General features: G+C 34.4%; 3 protein-coding genes across 9 annotated transcripts; 1 reads left to right on the top strand and 2 right to left on the bottom strand.

Annotated features, from left to right (window-relative positions):
• The first annotated feature begins 1136 nt into the window (after window positions 1-1136).
• LOC105112757 (putative serine/threonine-protein kinase) lies at window positions 1137-6044 on the top strand. 5 transcript variants are annotated; one of them, XM_011008589.1, is made up of 7 exons: window positions 1137-1385; window positions 1796-1897; window positions 2931-3043; window positions 3753-3963; window positions 4059-4296; window positions 4913-5063; window positions 5483-6044. In XM_011008589.1, the coding sequence occupies exons 2-7, from the start codon at window positions 1828-1830 to the stop codon at window positions 5810-5812; spliced, it is 1113 nt and encodes a 370-aa protein (XP_011006891.1). In that variant the 5' UTR covers window positions 1137-1385; window positions 1796-1827; the 3' UTR covers window positions 5813-6044. The 5 variants fall into 5 exon arrangements, with proteins under 5 accessions (XP_011006891.1, XP_011006889.1, XP_011006888.1 ...); XM_011008587.1 differs by having other exon boundaries at window positions 1796-1906; window positions 3753-3958; window positions 4057-4296; XM_011008586.1 differs by having other exon boundaries at window positions 1138-1385; window positions 1799-1906.
• Window positions 6045-6726: 682 nt separating this feature from the next.
• On the bottom strand, window positions 6727-9706 carry LOC105112756 (clathrin light chain 2-like). The gene is made up of 3 exons (XM_011008584.1): window positions 9148-9706; window positions 7468-7621; window positions 6727-7378 (listed from the first exon to the last, which is right to left on the bottom strand). The coding sequence occupies exons 1-3, from the start codon at window positions 9513-9515 to the stop codon at window positions 6926-6928; spliced, it is 975 nt and encodes a 324-aa protein (XP_011006886.1). The 5' UTR covers window positions 9516-9706; the 3' UTR covers window positions 6727-6925.
• A 3370-nt stretch (window positions 9707-13076) lies between these two features.
• Window positions 13077-22391, bottom strand: LOC105112755 (RNA polymerase II C-terminal domain phosphatase-like 1). Of its 3 annotated transcripts, none has more exons than XM_011008582.1 (18): window positions 22115-22391; window positions 21526-22075; window positions 20047-20523; window positions 19526-19736; window positions 19201-19358; window positions 18972-19042; window positions 18716-18821; window positions 18482-18565; window positions 17618-18250; window positions 17466-17529; window positions 17025-17152; window positions 16844-16897; window positions 16012-16108; window positions 15297-15532; window positions 15108-15194; window positions 14380-14445; window positions 14190-14263; window positions 13077-13797 (listed from the first exon to the last, which is right to left on the bottom strand). In XM_011008582.1, exons 2-18 carry the CDS (start codon window positions 21841-21843, stop codon window positions 13689-13691), a joined length of 2973 nt encoding a protein of 990 aa, XP_011006884.1. In that variant the 5' UTR covers window positions 21844-22075; window positions 22115-22391; the 3' UTR covers window positions 13077-13688. The 3 variants fall into 3 exon arrangements, with proteins under 3 accessions (XP_011006884.1, XP_011006885.1, XP_011006883.1); XM_011008583.1 differs by lacking the exon at window positions 22115-22391 and having other exon boundaries at window positions 13077-13462; window positions 13679-13797; window positions 21526-22106; XM_011008581.1 differs by lacking the exon at window positions 22115-22391 and having other exon boundaries at window positions 21526-22106.

Here is a 22391-nt window from a genome sequence, read left to right as displayed (position 1 = left end):
ATTTAAAAACTAAAAAAAATAAAAGATGAAAAAATTAAAATTAAAATAATTAATATTTCATAAATTATTTCAAATAAAATAAGTAACAATCAAAAGAATGATGATCAAATTTGATAGATAAAAAATTTTAATAAAAAAATAATAAGAAAAAATAAAATAATAATTATAAAAATAAGAATCAGAATTAATATAAAAATTAAATTTTAAGAGATGAAATTAAAATATAAATATTCAAAACAAAATATATATAGTAATTAAAAGTTTGAGGATTAAATTTGATATAATCAGTAAATAATATGATATTTATAAATGTTTCATAATTTTCAGAAAGTATTTTCTATCCAAATTTTTCAAGAAAACACTTTCCTAAAAATGAAGCCAAATTTTCCTTGAATTAAAAAGTATTTTTCGTTGATTGATTTTTTTAATAATAAACAAATATAGAAAAATTTGAAAAATTATTTTTTAAAAATTATTTTCTGAAAAACAAACCCAACCCTGATATAAAAGCATATATTTTATATTGACTTGATATAGTTAAATTAAATAAAATCCTTTAAACGATAGTACAAAGTTTAAAGACAAACCCCGTATCAATAATAACTTAAAATGTGAATTTACTATGATTTTTTAAATTAATTTAAATTAATTTTTAACTTTTAAGTCTTAGAATCACAAAAAAGTTATAAATATATTTTATTAGAAATAAATTTTGATCCGAATAAAATTTTTATTATAGAATAGAATAGAAATCTAAATTTGATGAAAAATTAAAAATTTTAATTCTTAACTTATGAATTCTACTTATCTTACTAGAAAAACTATTAAAATTTATTTTTAACAAATATATTTTTAATTAGAATTATTTTAATTATAAATTACTTATAAAAAACGGCTTTTAAATAATAATTCTAAGTCAAAATTTTAAATGACGAATTAGTTAGAATGGACTCCAAGGCTGAAAGCGAATCGGTCCCAATGTGAACACAAAGACGAGATGAGAGAAATAAATATAAAAAATGACTGGCTGGCGACCAGCTTCCTCACGTAGTAGAGGCCACAGGGGCCATGGATGGCAGAAAAATGAGAAGCAAAGCTTCACTATCTCCTCTCCTTTTCATGAAAACAACTACGCAAAAGTCATAAACAGCATGTATTGTAGCTCTATAAATACTCAAAACCTCAAATCATTCATTAAAATATTCAGAAATTTTGGTTCAAAACCTCAACAGTATTCATAAATAAAAGAAAAGGAAATACTCAAAAAAGGAAACACTCAAGATTTTGGATTCAATTTCATGCTCTGTGTTTCTCTATCATATTTTTCATATAGAAACTGTACAACTTGGAGACTTCTTAACCACCTTGTTTATGCATTTAATCAGGTAATGACCTCTTCTTAAGTATCAGCTTAATCATCTCTTTTTCCTGTTCTTTTTTGCTTTGCATAGAAGTTGAAGTAAAGGGTTCTTAATAGTCTGAAAGAAAAGTTCATATTGAGAGATATCTTTGAGCTAGAAAAGGTGGGATTAGGTTTGATTAAAGAAAACTATGAAACTTTCAAAAGGGTAGCTTTCCTTTTTCTTTCTTTCTTTCCTTTTTTTGGCTTTTTGTGATGAGGGAAAGGCTAGTTAGAATTTAAAGTAATTACATGTAATCAAGAAATGGTAATTTGAGAATGCAGTTTGGTTTATCATTGCTGGAAGTTTTAGTTTAAGCATTTTATTGCAAAATCAAGGATTTCAATAAGGAGTCACCTTTTTAATCATGGAAGGTTAATAACTTTGTGATGTAGAAGATAGAGGTCATAAATAGCGGCGTACGGATATGAGGTGTAGCTGTTTTGGAGGACCAAGCGTGGATAGAAAAAAGGGGACTGCTGCTGGGACTCTTCATGGTATGGATGGTGAGAATTTTGTCTATTATTTAACAAGATTTATGAACTACTAAAGAAGAAGATGCAAATTCAAATCTATATCCTGTTATGTTTGTTTTGTGAGAGTTGCATGTTTTTTTTCATTACATTAGTCGTCGATCGAGAAGGAACTAACTACATGCATTAGAGTTTCAATCATGGTGAACTGTTATCTTTCTGCTCTTTCAGTACTGTCACAATCTTTGCTGGCAATTTTTTAGTAAGAATAATACTATTATAGCTCAGATTTCCCATAAGTGCATAACCTGATGCTAGTAAGGTTGGAAAATCTAACATGTAGATTTTACTCAATTGCATTAAGTGCCAGTTTTGGGGAGGGATGGTATTAATAGCCCAGATTTTCAGAGCCTAAGCGTGTAATCTACTCGTCTAACATGTAGATTTTGCTGAAATGTTTTTGGGCAAGATTAATGACTATCGTTGACGCTTGTGGGACTGTCATTTGTGACTTGAACATTCTACAAATGTGCTGGCTTCTGCTAGATTCTTTGGCTGCTCTGGGATATAGACACCGTGTCAGACAAGTCAGATTCTTAAGCTACAATACATTCTGGGATTTAGACATTGTGTCAGACAAGTCAGATTTTTAAGCTACAATACATGCATGAAGACAGGATATAAAACTCTCTCATGTATTGTTGCAGTGCCAGTGCACATGGCATATATTCTAAAGCAACAAATGCATGGCCTGTATTATAACTTTGTGGTTCATCTACAATCTAATATAAATACCATAAAGGCCATTTTTTCTACAGTTATATACGTTACAGATTATTTAATCTAGATCGCACTTTGCCAGCTCTATCATGGTGCTTTTTTTCTTTCAAATTCTAGTTGGCAATCAATCAATTGTAATAATTTAACCATAATTCAAATTGACCCCCCGCGCCACCCCCCCAAAAAAAAAAAAAAAAAATTCTTTCTCATGTATCATTAAACTTTGATTTTCTCCTTGCAACTTCTTTACGATGCTTCCTCTTTTTGTCGTTGGTAGGTGATTTGCTTCAGGATATTAATCATTTGTCCTACAATGAATTAAGATCAGCAACAGATAACTTCCATGCAAGCAATAAGATAGGACGAGGAGGTTTTGGCACTGTCTACAAGGTGGTTATAAATTTTCAGATGGTTTAGCTATAACATTGATGTCAAATTAATTAGCTTGTCGATTTTGTTGAAAGTGACGAACTTATACTTGTATCATTTGGAATCCATTCAATAGTGAAACACATAGCTTTCTTTTCCTTGCAATGTGTTTCCTATCTAAATTTCATAGTCTTTTTCCGTTCATTGTTGTTATTACTTGCAACCTCAAGTCATTGAATGGAGCAGTAAAGGAAAAGGTGATGGTCTGTTTCAAAACTTATCGTGGCAAAACATGAAGCATGCAACAATCTACACCGCTTCTTTCCTAATCTATTCAAATTCTTACTATGCTTGAAGTTATATACTTATGTTGCCATCAAATACACTGATTTTTGTCAACCACATAATGCTCCTCCATAGTTGTCATGCAAGTATGATGGAAAACTATTCTGCTACTTGAGATATTCTGAGATTCTCCTATTGATATCTCTCATGTGCTTACTTAAGCTCATTTTGCTCTAATTTTGTTGAAGAGCTTAAAACACCAATCTTTAGGACTCTCCTTGCCAGTTTCTTTCCAAAACTAATATTTAACTCAATTGTCTCAGTTATCATTCTCTCATGATAAGACATATTAGCTATATTTTGGTATCATTGTATCGAAGATGCAATCGTCCTTTGACCAATTTACGTTTATAAAGACTTATTTTCTACTTGAAATTGTTGCTAGGGAACCCTCAAAAGTGGAACACAAGTTGCTGTGAAGACACTTTCTGCTCAATCAAAGCAAGGCGTGCAGGAATTCTTGAATGAAATCAAAACTATATCAAAAGTCAAGCATCCAAATCTTGTTGAGTTGATAGGGTGCTGTGCTCAAGGAACTAATCGGATTCTAGTGTATGAATATGTAGAAAATAGCAGTCTTGATCGTGCATTGTTAGGTAATTTGAACAGAAATTTTATTGTGAAAGCTGAACTCTGGTTATTTCCTATCATGGCAAGACAGAAATGTACAATATTGTGTTGTCCCTTTCAGGTTCAAGGAGTACAGATATTAAACTAGACTGGGGAAGAAGATCTGCTATTTGCTTGGGTATTGCTAGGGGTCTTGATTTCCTTCACAAAGAAGTGGTTCCGCATATTGTGCATAGAGACATCAAAGCTAGCAATATACTCCTTGACAAAGACTTCAACCCAAAAATTGGAGACTTTGGGTTGGCTAAACTGTTCCCAGATAATATCACCCATATTAGCACAAGAATTGCAGGAACAACGTACGTTGCTTTTCTTTTGACAGTATTTTACTTTAAGCAGTTGCTTTAGACAAACCACTGAGCAGCAGTGATGAATTGCTAAATCCTCATAATCAATAAGTTTGTCTTTCAGTCCTTAGAGTTGCTAAAGTAAAAAAATATTTTTTCTTCCTCCTGTAATGATAGCGGACGGAACTACATATACTAAACAAGTAATGCTGCATTGTGAGCATCAATGGTGTTACTTCCTTAATGATCATGCAGAATAATTTCTGAGTAGTTAAAAATCATCTGAGAATTAGATGCAATTCATTTTTTGAAGCCATCAACAATCCCATATAGTTTCTATCAGACCCTCGGTCGAAATCAATCTCTTCATTGTTGGAACTTCGAAATACGTTTCTTAAAGAAAAGAAAGGTTGTTCCTAGATATATAGTACTGACAGGCTCTTCAGTTTCACTTCATGAAATAAACCTTTCATGTGTTTCTTATTCTTTAATTTTGTTTACCTGTCTGTTTCCTAGTTGGAGTGTTATTACTCGTTCAATCTGATTTTGGCCCTGTGGTTTCTCTTTAAGTTTTGTGTTGCAAGGGGAACTAGATAAGCATCACCTTGTTCTGTTTTTTCCTGTGCAGTGGTTATTTGGCACCAGAATATGCCTTGGGTGGTCAGTTAACAATGAAGGCTGATGTATACAGCTTTGGGGTCCTTATCCTTGAAATAATTAGTGGCAGAAGTAATACAAAGCCAAGCTGGGGAGGGACGCAGAAGTTACTCTTAGAATGGGTACGTCGATTTTACTTTTGCAATCTTCAAATATATTTCCTCATAGCTATCGAAATCATATTTTATATTGCCTTTATGATCACCAGAATGTTGGAGATCCTTCTTTTCATAGCATGTATTCATTTTGTAACTTCCATCTTTTGTTTCTTGCTGTATCTCCTGGTTGTTGTTCAGGAAGTAGAATATTTTCCTCATGATTACGTAGGTAACAGATCAACATCAGAAATTTTACATTTCTGCTTAGAATAATCACTATGCCTTTTCATTAGATATAGTGGGATTAATTTGAATTTCAAAAACAGCAATAAGCTCTGGAATAGGAAGAGAGCTATATTGAATGAAGCCTAATTTTCCTTGCTGGGTCTGATATTGTTCATTAGCAATCCTGAACTGTTTGATCACTCATGCCTGTTCTGTAGGCATGGCAGCTTCACGAAGAAGGGAAACACTTGGAACTTGTGGATCCAGAGATGGGAGAGTTTCCCGAGGAGGAAGTCATTAGGTACATAAAAGTAGCCTTTTTCTGCACCCAATCAGCGGCAAACCGAAGGCCACTCATGACCCAGGTAGTTGACATGCTTTCGAGGCAAATCCAGCTAAATGACAAGGAAATAACTGCTCCAGGTTTCTTCCAAGATTCAGACAGTCCCGGCGGGGGGCCTTCTTCCACGAAAGGATCTTATGCCGACTCTTCTGGCTACCAGATGAGCTCTGTTCCAGTTAGAATCACTGAGGTGACCCCCAGATGAATTATAATCTAGTATTTGCTATTAAGCATCAAAATGTCAGAGGAGTAGAACAACAGGAGCTAGTTACAAGGGCACACGTATTTCATTACTCTGTCAGTGTTCAGTTACGGGTACACACACACAGTTCATTTCTAGGAAGATGATCATACTGGATGCCCAATTGAAGTGGCAAAGTTGTTTTGCTGTTGCAAATGTGTTCAACATGCAATTATATGAAATTTATTTTTCTTGATTCGAGAGCGATGAGAGTGTTTTACATTTACTATAGAACTGAATAGGATGGTGAGCTTGCCAGGATTCGGTTCAACTAGCAGTGCTTATTTAACCATCGAATTATTCCCTAAATGAACTGGCATGTATTTTTTTTTACTTATTTTTGATAATCATAAATAATTTATTTAATTTTGTAATTAAAATAGATTTACTTTCGGGACCCGACCTGAGACACCTCAACACTTCAAGGTTTTTATATCAAAGAACAATTCGGCAGTAGCATCTTCTTCCCAGTGCTGGTCGGTTTGGTTTAATTATCACGGCATGACAAGCTTAATTCCCCCCTGCCATTTCCCATCTATGCTGACTATCATGGCTTCCAGACCTCAAAAATCTTCGCAATGCTTTAATTTTTTTAGAAACCTGGAATCAGCCAAAAAAACAGCCCTCATGCTCAACACAAACGAGTTCGGTAGCTTTCCCACAAGACTTCTCCGATAATGGCCGAAAGAGAAACGAGGCTGTCTAGAAGAATGTTCCATAAAACAAAAACCCTGTTTTGAATTGTAATTCTCATTATAGTTCAAAATATTTTTTTACTTAAAAATACATTAAAATATAAATTTTTTATTTTAAAAAAATTACATTAAAATAATCTGAAAATATTTAAAAAAATTAAAAAAATAATAATTAAATTTTGATAAAACAAAACCCATTTCAAATCTCGGTCCATATATATATGCCCAAAAAAGAGAGTAAAGCCGGACGAGCCTCCATACCTAGTCATTATGGTGGTCATCGACAGGAGAGACACCGAACAACAAAATAAAACCTTGATAAAGATGATACAAAAGAATATAGAGCTGAACAGCTGTGGAAAGCGAGAGATGTGATGAGGGATTAGGCAGCTGGTGTAGACTCTGGTTCTGCGACAGGCTGGGCATTGGCAGCAGCGACATCTTCTTTGGGCGTGTTGGAGGAACCATTTGCAGTGGCTTCTTTGGCAACTGGAGCAGCCTCCCCCTTTGTTCCTGACACAGTTGCACCTGCTGTTGCATCTTTTCCTTCCTTCCCATCTTTGGCATCTTTTGGAGGAGGTGGGGGTGGAATCATATGTGGTGGGGGTGTATGCTTCAGCTTAACAAGTAAATGGCGCAATCTTGAAAGATCAGTGGGTTTTCCAGGCTTTGGGCCCTGGATTACGGTAATTGATGGCATCTTATCTTGATCCTTATCCTTCTTGCCTCTCTTCTTCTCAATATTAGGAACCTCGCGAGGAATAAGCTCCGCTATTGCTTTCCAGTACTGTTTGTCTGCCTCTTTATGGAATTTCTCTTGATTGGCCAAGTACAACTGTTCCAATACAGATACTCATCATCAAAATATGGAAAATGGTATATACATGGAAACCTAGCAAATCCAAAACTCTTTGAAACAATTACCTTCTCCCTTTCTCTGTTAGTCGCTATGTTGGTCTCAATATTGAGCTTCCTCTTCTCATAGAAACCACGTATATACTCCTCCCCTTCTTCAATTATCTGTTTCCTCATGTCCTTCTCTCTCTTCTCTTTTTCCTCAAGATGCATGGCATTTTGACTGCAAAACTCAAAGAGGTCATACATTGGATAAGCAGAAAGGTTCTGGAGAATTATGAACACACATGCACGTATCATTTTCTGAACAGTGAGAGGTCCATACAGGAATAACAATATTAATGGATATTTTTAATTGCCCAACCCAAACAGGTGATAAATCTTGATGAGCAGAAACTTCCAAGAGAGATGTGAATTTGCTTGGCGATGACATGTTACTAATTCCTTTTTGGAATAACATGTTACTTAATATTAAGAGAGTTGACAAGACATGCATCATCACAGAAACTTAAGGGACGATCAATCTCTCCAAAGCAAATTATATGCTTATGAATCTTTCAAAATTTCTATAATTTCATGACAAATTCATAGCAGACCCCCAGCAATACTTCAATATGCCAGGGATTGAATCCCTCTTCACTGGATATTTGCAAAGAAACATGTTTGATACCTGAATCAGGTAGATGTGACAAACAACGAGAAACAAGTGAAGATTTCTTTCCATCTTCACATCAACCTTCCACTATAAATGACTTGTCAAAGCAGCTAACATACCATCTGGTAATTTGTAGTTTACAACCATGCTTCAGCCCATTCAACAGAGTGAACAACTACACAGATATAGGAATGTTCTCAGAAATCTACAAACAAAATCCTAAAATAAGTAAATCGTCCAATTTGTATAATCCCAAGTGCTTCCATAGAGAATTGCCAAAATAACCAAAATTGACACCTCAATAAATGCATAGGCTATGATAAAATAGTTGTGTAATCGTAAATGATCCATCAACGCTCAATTCAAATAGCTAGCATAATCACAACTCAATTCCAATTGATTCAACTAGCAAACTCTCACAATTCATTATCCGATAGCACTGAGGCATAAAGCACTTACCACTCGGACAATTCCTCAAAGCTCAAAATATAAAACTACAGATCCAAATTCCAAAATCCCTAGGCATAAAACTGCAGTGTCAATCACACAAGACATAATTGCAAGCAGAGAACAGAACACCAAAATTGGTACCAGAGTTGTCGTATATTGCCCTTACTTCCTAATAGCATCTAAAAGACGGCATTAAATCAAGCTCTCATCCTAAAACAAATCAGTCAACTAACAGCCAATAGTGAAACACCAAACCCGCTACAACATGCACCAAAACAAAATCCCATACATACATCAGGACCAAACAACTGACTAAATCGGAACTGGAAAGTCAAAGCTCAGCTGAAATATGGATTCAAGCAGCATTCTTTCCCAAAATTCAATTCCACACAGCTCAACTCCAAATCACCAATTCCAAGCATGACCATCAAGATCAGTACCGGAATCCACTTCCTTATAACTCCAATATCAAAGCATATATAACCTCACGCGGAAACTAAGTTACAAATCAACACTAAAGTCTGAAGCTAATCACTTGCTATTAACAGATCAATCAATTCACTTCCTCTGCTATATATAAAGAAACCAAGAGATCTAAAAGGAAATAAAACAATCAAATGAACAAACGAAAAAATATATCTCACCGACGCCACTCGCGAAGAGCGAAACCCTCTTCAGGCTCCATTTCAGTAGGCGGAGGAAGGATCGGTCCATCACTCACAAAGAAGCCATCGTCCGCTCCATTATATCCATTACTACCATTCCCGTTCTCAACATGTACCGACCCGAACGGACTCTGATGAGAGTAACCGGGATCCGCATCAGATCCGAACCCGAACACATCAGGAGAAGCACTGACGTGATCGACGGACACATCTCCGCCGGAGAACTCACCGGGAGCGGCAGCGGCGGTGGAGTAAGAGCCGAAGTTGGAGTAGCTCTCATCGTCTACTTCATCGAAAGGTGTGTGATTTGAAGGTTGAATGTCTTCAAATGCATCAAAGGCAGCCATTTTACTGGCTTTGTGTTTCTCTCTCTAAAAAGTAGGAAATCAAAGAATTTATTCCTCTAGAAATAGCACAGGTTTGTTTCTTTTGTAAGATTTTGGATTCTCTCTCTCTCTGTCTCTCTGTTAGCCAAGCCAAACCAGGCCAAGGTGGTGACTTTGAAGAGATGCAGCTTGCTCGCCTAGCCTTTTTCTTTTTGACTATTTATATACTACTGGTGACGCCTCTCGACAGAAATGAGAGGAAACGAAAACGAAACAATTTTACTTTTACTTTTACTTTTACTTTTACCCACTCTTACTGTCTTTAAGTGAAAAAAACAAATAAAAGATTTGGTGGCTGGCTCCCTAAAACGACGTTGTTTTCTTAACTTAACGCCGACGTCAAAGCAGTAAGGTATCTCATCAGTGGGCTCAAGGCCATGCCCCCTTTTCTTTTATGGATTTTTCGGTTGACAAGTAGTGGAGCTCTATACTTTGCTGCGCTATGCGCTGCGGGTCTGCATTATATTTATTTTAAAATATTTAAGGACTGAAGGTGCATGTAAAGAAAAATTAATAACTTGTGTTATAGTTATTATATTTTTCAAATAAACTGGTTTTATTTAAATTAAATGAAAAAAACAGAAAAATGATAATAAATAAATATATATAAAAACAATCACAATTACATGGGAAAAAAACTTTTATTCAAAAGTAAAAAAAATATCATTTAATTTTAGCTGATTAAATAAGAAATGATGAAAGAGAACAAAAATATAACATGAGTTGACCCGAGTTAATATGATAAAAATATAATTTAGATATTATGAAATAAGTTAGTCCAGGTTAACCCTTGTCCTAAGTTATAAAATCAAGATAATCCAATAAAAATAAAAAATAAAATCATAAAGCTATTTTTTATTAAAAAAAACAATGTCAAACAAAAATATTATAAAACAAAATAATTCAATAAAAAAATATCAACTCCTATTAACTTCTCAAACTTATAACTCAAATCATTAGATCAGAAGTACTATATATGAAAAATTATGAAAATCAATTCTCAAGAAATGAAATGTTCATGAATGAAATCACAAAAAAAAAAATTATATAAAAAGATTCAAAATAAAAAAAATATCAATTTTAAAAATAAGAGTTAAAATTGAAATAAAAATAAATTAGAAGGCAATTATAAAATTTCTATTTAAGGGTTAAATTGAAAGGGATGAAAACATAAACAAAAAGGATAAAAAAATTAAAAGAATAAAGATAAAATTGATAACAATAATGCACTATAAATTTGTATTAAAGGGTAAAATTGAAAACAATAAAACTTTTATCAAAGTATCAAGGTAAAAAAAAATAAAAAATAGAAAGAATAGTAACAAAATTAAAAAAGACATTAATATACAAAAAACTAAATTGAAAATAAAAAAAATTACATAAAAATAAAGAAAAAATATTAGAAATCAGAAGAAAGAGAACCAAAGCTAAAAAATAATAAAAAAGGATAGACTTATAATTTGAGGGAAATAAAAAAGAAAAAAAAGACTTGTTAGTAACAAACAGTTCAATCCCCACCATCATGTGTTGTACAAGGAGCACGAGAACATATCAATGCTTTTAATGACATCGAAAAAAAATGATTTTGACAATTAAAAGGAATTGTAAAAATGCATCTCATGTGTTGACATGTGTGTTAGCTTTTTAAATTTTAATATTTTTTATTTATATTAAAAGATCATAATACCCTCAACTAATAAAAAAATCAATATAAAAAGACCCTTGACCAAAGATTCTTTTTTATTATTTTAAAGATATTTAGGTAAGTTTATGTGCATTTAAAAGTGAAGATAAAAATGACAATAATAAAATTATAAAATAGTAAGTAAAAAAACCAATATAAAAAGACCAAAAAGTCATTAACTAAAGTTTTTTTTTTCTTTTACTGTAAAGGTATTTAAATAATTTTAATGTGAATTTAAAAATAAAAAAATAAAACTGCCCCTAATGCCTAGTGTATATTCCTTGCCTTGAAAGGCATTTCATTATTTTTACTATTCATAAAATAAATAAATAAAACCCCTGTTACCTTCTAATCCAGGCCAATTATTATTTAATCGAGAGGCAAAACTCTAACTGCGCTATTGGAATCCAAAGTGTCACTAGTTCTTAGAGCTACACTCATTGGTTTCTTTGCAAAGCCAATCCATCCTTGGCTCAGTTTTGCACGTAAGACTATAATTGTTTAATTCAACAAGCTATTCCATTTTTAAAAACCATTCCTTTTGTTTTACATGAAGGTCGACTTGAATTGCACTGTTGTGTTTTTTTTTTAAAATGAAACAGTATATTTTAGTTTTAAAAGGTGTGTATATATATATATATATAAAATTTCAATTCAAATCCAAAATAAATTAACTTAAAATTAAATAATCTAAATTTTTAATCCAAATAAAAAAAATTAAATCAATATGACATGATTAACTTGACAAATTCAAAAACAACTTAGATGATTGGTAAAAATATTATTTAACTAGAAAACTTACAAGACAATATTTAAAAAAAAAAATATTGAGATGATAATATATTAAATTAACTTAGGTCAATATAGATTAATTTTTTAATCTGTGACATATATTATGAAATTATAATAACCCTAAATAAAATAAATAATTATTTTTATAAAACTCAAGCATCAATAAATTTATTGTTGAACGATGAAATTAAAAAAAAATCTAAAAAAAAATATAATAAAATGACCTTTCTAGACAAAATTATGAAAATTTCATCAAGGATCTCATAAGACCTTTTTAAATTCTGATTGTCCTAAAATTTTAATATGAGATAAAACAATATGTAAGAAGATTTCTCGTAAAATTTTAACTCAGTTTAATAGTTAGATTGAAAGATATAATTGATATCATAAAACTAAATAATATAAAAAAAATATTATTTAACCATAATAAATCAACTAGAACTTTCTTGCTAAATTTAGGAGGAGTTTCTATAATAAGCCAAGATCCCTAGAGAGATTAAATCAATTTGTTTATATCAATTATTCTAACCAAAATAGAATAAAATTAACAACCTAATTTTTATTTTATTAATATGAATGTTTGAATAAGTTTGTACACATCTTCATTAATTCTACATATTATTAATTCTACATATTTTAAAGTTAATAATCATGCAAACCTTTGATAACATTAAAATTTATAAAATTTAAATTCGTGCTTTAAAGTTAATAATCATGTAAACCTTTAATAACATTAAAATTTATAAAATTTAAATTAATAATATCTAAAAGTCAAACTAATCTACTAATCTACACCCCCTGAAGTTAAAATCAACAACCTTACTTGACTAATATAGGGTTGCTTGTTAACCTGCATTATTTCAAGCTTTTTTTACATCATTGAGTTTTGTTTTTTTTTTTTTTGAAGAAAAGCTTGAAAACTAAAATGTCACTGTTTTCAATATAGAAATCATATTTTTCCACCACCTCAGCCTAGACCAGCCGGATCTTATAACCAGGTCAATTAAAGGTGACTAGAACTGTTTCCACAAAATCACCAGGAGACAGAAATGAACGAGAGAATGACAAATTTCAACCCTTTTAAACAAATGAAGCTGTTAAGTTTGCTTATTAGGTTAAACTCAAGATCGAACTTATCCAGTAAGGTGGAGAGAGCCAAAATAAACTGACTAGTTAGATTTTTTACATCAACACTGTCAATGGTAAGCATGTTCCGAGACTTTGAGCATGTAGCCAGAAACTACTCTCCATCATCAATTTTTTACTTCGGTTAAACATGTATACATCATAAACAGTCCGGACCTAGTGACTTCTCCCAAGGCAAATGGCAGCATCGACTGCCCAGCAGTGATCAGGTCTTTGCAGCCCTTGCCCTTCTTGATGCACAAGTCTTCTGTGCATTTTCACGCGAAGTGAGTTAAGACACAAGCAGCTGGAAACCACAAATATATGAACATCACAGAATTGCAGTCACTTGGAAAAAACTCTGCAATAAGATTTGGTCAGGTGGGTTTGGGGCGGGGGGGTGGGGGGTCCCTCTTCTTGGATTCATGTTACACGTCGCAATAGACTTAACTACTGATTCAACTGGTGGCTTGGAATCAAACAATCGGCCATTTATTACAACAAAGTGGGAAGAAGGAAGTACTGTATGGTCTTCAAGGAACAGGAGGAGCATTCTTGTGATATCTAGCAGAAGAGGGCATGCGCTGCAGAACCCGTGGGAACTCTTGCTTTAGACGTTTATTTGGCATCCCTTGCATTGGCCTAAAACATTATAAAAAATATAAAATAAGAAATAAAAACAGAAAATAAAATACAAGCTGGAAATCCATGCTCCCCGCACAAACGATCTTTCAGCTAGTAAATCGAAACAAAAACAATGATAAGGAGACTACTCATTATTCAATGATGATTTGAGAAGACAAGTAAAGCATGGAAATTTAAGGACAAACTGCAATGTCTACTGTTTATACATGTCACTTTCCTATTAATTTTTAATTTTGTAGTTCAGAGCCATAACAGCAGTTAGCAACAAAAACCTTCATTCGTGCCAGGTGGTGGAGATTAATAGTGAATGGAATAGTGCCTGTTAAGATAAAATATATTGAGGTAGCATACAGCTAATATTCAAATGAGAAGAATAAGCAATCACAAACCTAGGGGAACCCTGTCGTTTCTGTGTATATTGACCGAACACTGTTCTTAGACTTCCAAGGGCCTTTTCGGCAGCCTGGGAAAAGAATGTTTGAGTGCTCAGCCAGATGAAACAAAGATATATAAAGATTTAATAAAAAATATAAATTTTGGTCCCACAAAAGATGATTCTGAATATGAAACGATACATACCTGCATCTTAGCTTCATCCCATGTCGACCCAATCCCCTTCCCAAGAACCTGTCCATCTATTTCAACCTAAGGCATGATATAAACAGATAAAAAAAATGTTCATTGGAGCTGTGTTGGATAATGATTGATAACGATAAGATCTGAAAGTCAAATGACGAGCAAAAGGACAAAAAAATGATGTTTTCTTCCACTAAAACAAACCATGAAAAAAAAAAGATGTTTTCTTCCAATAAAACAAACCATGAAAAAAAAAATGATGTTTTCTTCCACTAAAACAAACCACGCAATTATTGATTGGCAGCTCAAACAAGAAATAACCCTTGCTGTTTCAGTTGGCTTAAACTCTCCAAACACATGTAGACCTTCAATAGTTAGAGCATCTTACTTCTTTTGTTCTTACATGTGAAAATATTAATTCATGACCAAGGGACAGCCACACAAACCAAATGTGCAAAATGAAGTCCAGGAAAACATAGAGCTTCAAAATGTCAACTCAAGGTGAATGGAATTATGGTTCTAAATTCTTTCTCATATGATGGATTGTTACCCTATAAAATAGAGGACCCCTAATTCAGTCAGTTTCCTTGAGATGAGAAAAGGAATTCCGTAAAAACTCTGCAACTTTTTTGGCTGGAATTGTCAAGATCTTGTGAAAAAACTAAAGGGAAAAATATATGCAATAAGGAAAGGAAAATTTTAAAGGAAAAAAAGTGTGTTCAAATACAAACCTGTGCATGTACTTCCTCTCCGGGTATTGAATTAGCTGAAAGTGGAGTCTGTGCCAAAAAATTTACTCCAAGTCCCTCCATCATGCACTGAGGACAATTAAATGCCAATCCGTGACACATCAGTAATAAAAAACATATTTAATAGCCATTGAAACATAGCAGGGTCATGCCTAACTCATTGGAACTTACAAATTCTTTGAGTGCAGTGACAGAACCCAATGATTTCTTAGAGCCTTCCAGCCTTGGATCCAGAAGCCTGGATGGCTCTGAAGCAGCTGAATATGCAACTAGCTCATCTTTAGGCAACGGCTGATTTCCAAATAAATTCATATTACCCAAGAAACCATTGTCGTTTGCACTATGATATCTACTTGAATCCCCATGCATGGGCCCAGAATCAGGCTTCACACGCAACATATATATGCCTGCACAAACATTGTCATCAGCACCACTGAGCAGAGATGTTAGGACAAAAGGAATTTCCAGTGTCAAAGATATTGAAACATCAAACTTTAAGAACATCACCCTTGCATAACAACATATGAGACACATGACATGCTAAGTTAATATTAAAAAGTGCATCATATAGCAGGTTTCAAGACATTTAGCACACTGGTATGCAACCAGCTCAACTTGGATTCTGATCAAGACCATAAGCTCAGAGCAGTCTTAAGCTTTAAAATTTGAACAGCTGCAGACTAGCTTCCATGTTATACACATCAGTTACAATAGTAAGCACCAGATATTATAAACAACAAATTCCATGGAGAACTTAGCTGAGCAGCTGTATGATACACTGGACAGGCACAACATTGACAATGCGCAATGACAAGCATGCTAATAATCAGAAGGCTGATTCAACTCAATGACTTTGCATACTAACAAGTAGTAAAAGAGATCTTACCAGCTAACTTCTTGATAGAACCCTCAGCTGCCTGACGTTGGGCTTCTCTTCTTGTTTTACCAGTTCCTTCACCAACCTTTTCTCCTGCAAACCAAGCCTGCAAAAAGTAAAAAACAGAAAGGATAAGCAGCCATACCATTTCTCTATTAGCAAAATCATGTTCTTCGTGGCCTTCTCTCCCATCCTATTTTTCTCTTGTTTTTTAAGCAAAAGACACACAATGATATCAGTTAAGAACATATTGGATTTTTACAGTTTCATACAGCTACCTAATAAATTACATGGAGTTGGCAATCCTTTAATTTCCTCACTCTTCAGGGCATTAGGCGCACTGTATTTCATGTAAGGTGACTGTGCATCCTTTTCGGTATTAGAAAAGAGTTATTATTTGGATAAGCTAGGTAAGTAAAATGCAGTTACTGGGTTATAAAAAACTGCCATCATAGTTCTATCTTCCATTTGGTTATTTAAAATGACTGAAATGCAAACTATTTGATGTTTGCTTGGGTGCCAAATTGCTTTTGTATAGATTTATCAGAGATCAGTATGCTAATTGTGTATCAATTTAAAATAGTCTTGCCCAGAAATGTCTTCAAGTTCCTTCACAAGCTAGTAAAAGTTGCGCAAGAGAAAAGGGGTTAAAATATACATGGATCATCCCACCATATAGACAAACTAAACACTGTATTCCATGAATTTAAGAAAATAAATTGCAACGCAGATCCCGTATTTAAAAAAAAAGGATTAATTACTTCTGATTGAACATACACAAATTTCATATTACTGATAATAAAGCAACAATTTAAGTTTTAAGCCAGTAAGTTGAGAAAACCTCAATGGAGAACTGCAGATCTATGCTAGCAACCAAAGCAGGCCTGAATTCCACCTGTAGATTTCCATTAAATTAAAGTGAGAAAAATGGAAGAAAAGAAAAACTTAGATGGAACATAAAGGTTAAGGTGCATAAATTGTTCAGTCTAACTTACGCTCCAAAATATAATCTGTAGCCTTACCTTGGTTTCACACTTCATCGCAATTTCCTGCAAAACTTCAACTGGAGTTTCAGCAATTGTAAAAGCTCGTTCAGATTCCAAGTCAAGGTCCCTGTTGCTGGATGATCTACTCAACGGACTCTCCTCCACTTCAACAAAAACTCAAAATATGACTTCAGGTAACAAAATTAAGTTCATTGCACTAAGTAACTAAATCTATAAGGAAACAAACCAAAAACTCCAAAAGCAATATTGCAAAGTCATTGCAACTGTTGCAAAAGCTAACAAAGCTTACATGTCAAACAAATTAATATAGAAGATTCCTTCAAGAAAAAAACACACAGGAAATTCAAGCTAAGTGATAGCATCAGTCCAATCCTACTCTTGCTGATAGGCAACATGAGATTGATACTGTACACAATATGGTTCCATTTTTAAGAGAAGAAATATATCATCACTCACCTTGGAAAGAATGATAATTGGGAGTTGAATGGTTTAGCCTCATCCGATCATTTCTATAAGGTGCCTGCAAATAAATGATCGTGGAAGTTTGATATTCTTCATCAGTTACAGGTAAGAGTAGGCTAAAGTGGGACACTGCAAAGGAAAGTTACCTCTTTTGGCAGTCTTTGATTCTCATGAATCATCCTATCAGATGGAATTTTACTCTCAACCTTAGGAAAAAAGGATGGATGATGAGTTTGGTGCTTTTCAATATTCATTGGATCTGAATCTAGAGGAAATTCTCTGGGTGTTCGGTTAGGTTGCCTTGGGGTCATCTCTTCCTCCACTGGAACCCAGCTTCCACGAGATTGCACATGTGCAGCTGACACTGATGCCGAAGGTCTTGCAGGAAATGGGGGTTCGCTTGGTGCATTGTCTCTTGAATCTTGCCCATGCTGTAATATGAGAAGCCGCCTCCTTGTATCAGGATCTAATTCAGATTCAGGTACTTCACCTTCTTCTCGAGCAGGAGAACTCTGCAAGCTTGGTTCTGGATGAACAACCTGGCCTAGCTGTTTAACTAATGGAGCCACCTGAGGGAACTGTGTGTTGGGAAATGGCATCATTGATGTTTGTGATGCTGGCACTGGCTGTTGTGATGCCAGCATTGATGGTTGTGATGCTGGCATCAAGCTTGAAGAAGATGCCACTGCGTACTGGAGAGACTGTAGAAGCCTTGGATCTAAGCTGCTGACTGTTGAAGGAATTGTTGAGGGGATTGTTGAAGAAGCTGAAACTGCTTCCTGGAATTTTGGGGAAAACATACAGCATAGAAAGAAACCCATTTCAACTTGAATGCAGACATAGACAACCCACATTCACCCCAGAAAGATCAGGAAATATAAAACAAATGTTTTCCATATCACAACTTCAGCACTCCCATAGGCCTTTGTAAACCAAATGAACATGTGCTTTTTTTTCTGAACTTGCAGTTTTCCAAGCAAAAATGCACCAATATACACAGGTCTAAATACCTTTAGCCGTCTTTCAACCTCAGCATCTGCAGTGCTGTCAAAAGAAGGTGGATCTCTGTTTCCATTTGCAGCAGAAGCATCATCCTGAATGCCATAAGAAATTTAATTATGAACAGGAAAAAAAAGAGCATTAAGTCTGCTAGGTGATCATAAAATTGTGTATATTCATAGCAGAGTGTAACAACACATTCTGACATCATGACTTCAAATGCAAAGAAAGTTGCCATAACTAACCTCTGAAACTAAGTAGTTGCTCACATCAGGAGGAGAAGGAATATTACTGGTATCATCTTCATATGCAACCTCAGGTATCTTCTGCAGAAGACCCTCATCAAATTCTCTGCAGTCATATTCCAAGGTCATGCTATGCCCAAACAATATCACAAGCATAACCAAAATTGATTCAAAATTAATTGGTAACACAAGTAGAATGGTGAAATATATAGTAGTGCCCAAGTAAATAAATGCCCTTTGGATTTTGTATTCTTACTTGAAGAAACCACCTCTAACATTGCAAGCAACATTTCTCGCAACGCACAAGATTGGAACAGCATTATTTACCTATGACACGAAGACATATGATGAGTGGGTGGTACTACAACATGGAAAAAAGTGCATAAGCATGTGTTGTGTGAGCATGGGTGTTTTGAGTGAGTGGTGCGTGCAAGCATTATTGCAATGTTGAAGTTTACACCAAGCAAAGTGCATATAGTTTATACTTCAGCTTGAGGAGCATAATAAGGAGCAAAAGCAGGAACCACATGCACACGAGATTGATCCTTCTCATCCCACACGTTCATGCGGTCATCAATCACTAGAGCCATCTTAGGATGGCATATTCCATCTTGAAAGACATTGAATAATGACTTTCTTGAACCTGTAATTACATTGACAAATAAAATATGCATTAGCATAAATGAGCATGCTTGCTCATGCATTTGTAAGACTTTCAACAGTGAGCAAAACAGTTGTATTAACAAACTACATCTGACTCCATAACCAGCTAAAAGAGTAGAAGCCATCTGCAAGATGGATGCCACATACCAGAGCTGACGCACACAATCCGATCTAGCAATTCATTTGAGTTTATCAAGTTTGATTCTGGATCCAAAAGCCTCCACATTTCTAAAGCATAATCTCTTTCAGCCATTGTGCAAACATAAACCTCAAAGCGCTTACGCCCTCTTGCAGTCAAGTAGCTTCTAAGATCCTCCCAGGCAGGTCTCAACCTCACAAGCACACTTGTATCACGAATCTACATAATAATAAAACAAAAATCCTTATATTCTTGGACCAAAATTAATGCACATGCTCAGCAGAAACTAAATATTATCAAACATTCTTGAGCATGTAGTAGCCTATTGATTCCTGATACAAATTCCAAAAAAAATCTAAATTCATTGTTGTAGCAAATAAAGATCATTACAAATCTACTAAATGGCGAATAGGAACTAGACAAATGATAACTTTATCGAGGCAGTGACATGGTTTGAAAAAACAGCAGTACAGAGAGCATCAAAACAAGGTTGCAGCTTGTCTCACTCTAGAATCCATGAAGTACACACCTGTGGATTGATGCGAGTAAAAATTATATTCTTTTCTGGCAACCGTATCAATGGGCGAACCAAAGGTTGATGGTTGTCAGACACGGCCGGAACGACCTCAAGCTGTGTTTTGATCACCTTTCCATTTTCAATAACCTGATCATTTTCTACATATTGCTTCAAAATGATCTTGTCATCCTGATACCTCTTGATCTCTGAAATAATAGCAAGAATTCGCTGTGGGTCCACCTCGGTGCTTATTTTCTTCTGCAAAGCTTCAATTTTATCTTCAAATGAGCGCATTGTATTTGCAACTATGAGAGTTTCGCCAAGATCAAATACAATGCCAAGGCATCTGAGGTTCAGCATGACAAGACAAGAGTCATAAAGTCCTGATGCAACATTGAATCCCCAGAAACATGGATGCTTTCTTTCATTACTCCTGGAGGGCATTGCAACCAAATGGAGCTCCTCACCTCCCAGATGCATTACTGCAGTCTGAAAATAACATCACCATCAATATCCAAAAAGAAAGAAGACCATGAAAAAAGAAGAAAAAGAATTCAACATAAATCTGCTGATGCACATGAACATGAAAATGAACAATGAGAAGGAAGAGTAAGCATAGTGAACAAAAGAAAGCTTTCAATGCAATAAAACAACATGACTAACAAATTACCAGAAGTCATGTTTCGTATAATCATAAAGGTGCAATTCGTATTAAGGCCAGATCATAACAACCCAGGTTTCTTCTCAAACTAGCAACAAGAACAATGTCAGAAAAATCATTCGTGCATAATCATTAATTTTTTATTCTACATCAACAATAAATAAACGCTTGACAAAATGAGACAAAGCCAGCAAAAAAGCCTCCTCTTAGTTTCTGTTCAAGTCCCTCAGCCATAAAACGAGAATAAGAGAGCAATATTGCAGAGTAACCATCCAAAATTCCAGGCTTCTATTCACTCAATATTCAATTTCAGCAAAACCCCAAAGTTGCTTCCTATAGGAGCAAATATTCAACTCCATATGAAGCAGCTAAATCAGGAACACATGATTCTCGTGATAAAATTAGTTCTATCTTTAGCATTAAGATCCCATGACAGCACATATTATTCACTTTCAAATTCCATGAAAGCACATCTTCAAGTGGTCATAACAATTTACTGGGTAAAATATAGCTAGTTCAGTCAGTTCTCATGATAATGGCAAAATTGTCAAGAAATTCAGCTCATAACCATCTGGGTCAAATTAATTACTTAATAAAGTTCACAAATTTGCCACAAACTTGAGGTTCATTCACCGAAAACTGTCTGAGAAAAATCAATTGGGTTCTGGGTCCTTGTTCAAAGCTGTCCAGAGTCCCGTGTACAACAACCCAGTTTAACTGGGTTATAAAATTTGAAACTTTTTCTGGTTTTATCCAATGATTTCGATCAAATCCTTTAATGGGCTTCCTTTAAATTGATTATTAAGTTCATTATTATTAATTAGCTATACCTTGTTTTCTTGGATACAGGAGGAGTGCAAAAGGCGAAGCGGCGATTCTTGTTGAGAGGAGATCTTTGTTGATGATGATGCTGTTGACTCTTCCATTTTGAAGCAAACACCAATAGATGTAATTGTATGAAGCACTGCAAGTGGTGGACATCTCTCACTAGCTTGTGAGAAGTGGCTAATTCTGATTCCCTTCACTATCTCATCAATTACTCTCTTCCTCTTGTTCTTGTTCTCTTCTTCTTCTTGCTGTTGTTCTTGTGCATATATTTCAACCTCTCCCAGTAACTCCTCTCCTTTATAAACCACTGATTTATACATCTTTTTCCACAAAACCCCCCAAAAAAATTTCCAATCCTTGCTTCAAAGTTTCAAGCTTTTGATTCGAAGTCCATCAAAGATCATAAATTCCCATGAAAGGAAGTCATTATATGATCTGAATCCGATTTCTTTGAAATTACGACAGGAAAAAGACCTCGAGGGAAAATAGGAACAAAATTAAGGTAACTTTTTTGTTGTTTTTGGTCAGATTTTTAAGATGAACAGCACAGATCTGTAAATTGATGATGATGATCCAAAAATCAAAACACACAGATCTGTAAATTGATGATGATGATGATCCAAAAATCAAAACACTAGAAAGTTCCTTCGATGATGATATTGATTGATAAAATTACCAGTCTAAAAGTCAAGGTGGAGCTAGCTAGGGCTTGTTTGTTTGTGTTCTCTTTAGTTGAAGATGGTGAAGTCTGCAAAGAAAAGGGAGAGAAACCCTAGATCCAGATAGGGAAAGGTCAAGAATAGCACTCCAAGCGTTGTGGTTTGGTTTAGTCCTTAAGAAATTATATTATTTAGCCCCCAAAAATATA

This window comes from Populus euphratica, unplaced genomic scaffold, assembly GCF_000495115.2.
Source record: "Populus euphratica unplaced genomic scaffold, PopEup_1.0 scaffold364.1, whole genome shotgun sequence".
Taxonomy (NCBI): domain Eukaryota; kingdom Viridiplantae; phylum Streptophyta; class Magnoliopsida; order Malpighiales; family Salicaceae; genus Populus; species Populus euphratica.
The sequence above is the reverse complement of the archived record's forward strand: the minus strand, read 5'-3'. Positions and strand labels throughout refer to the sequence as shown.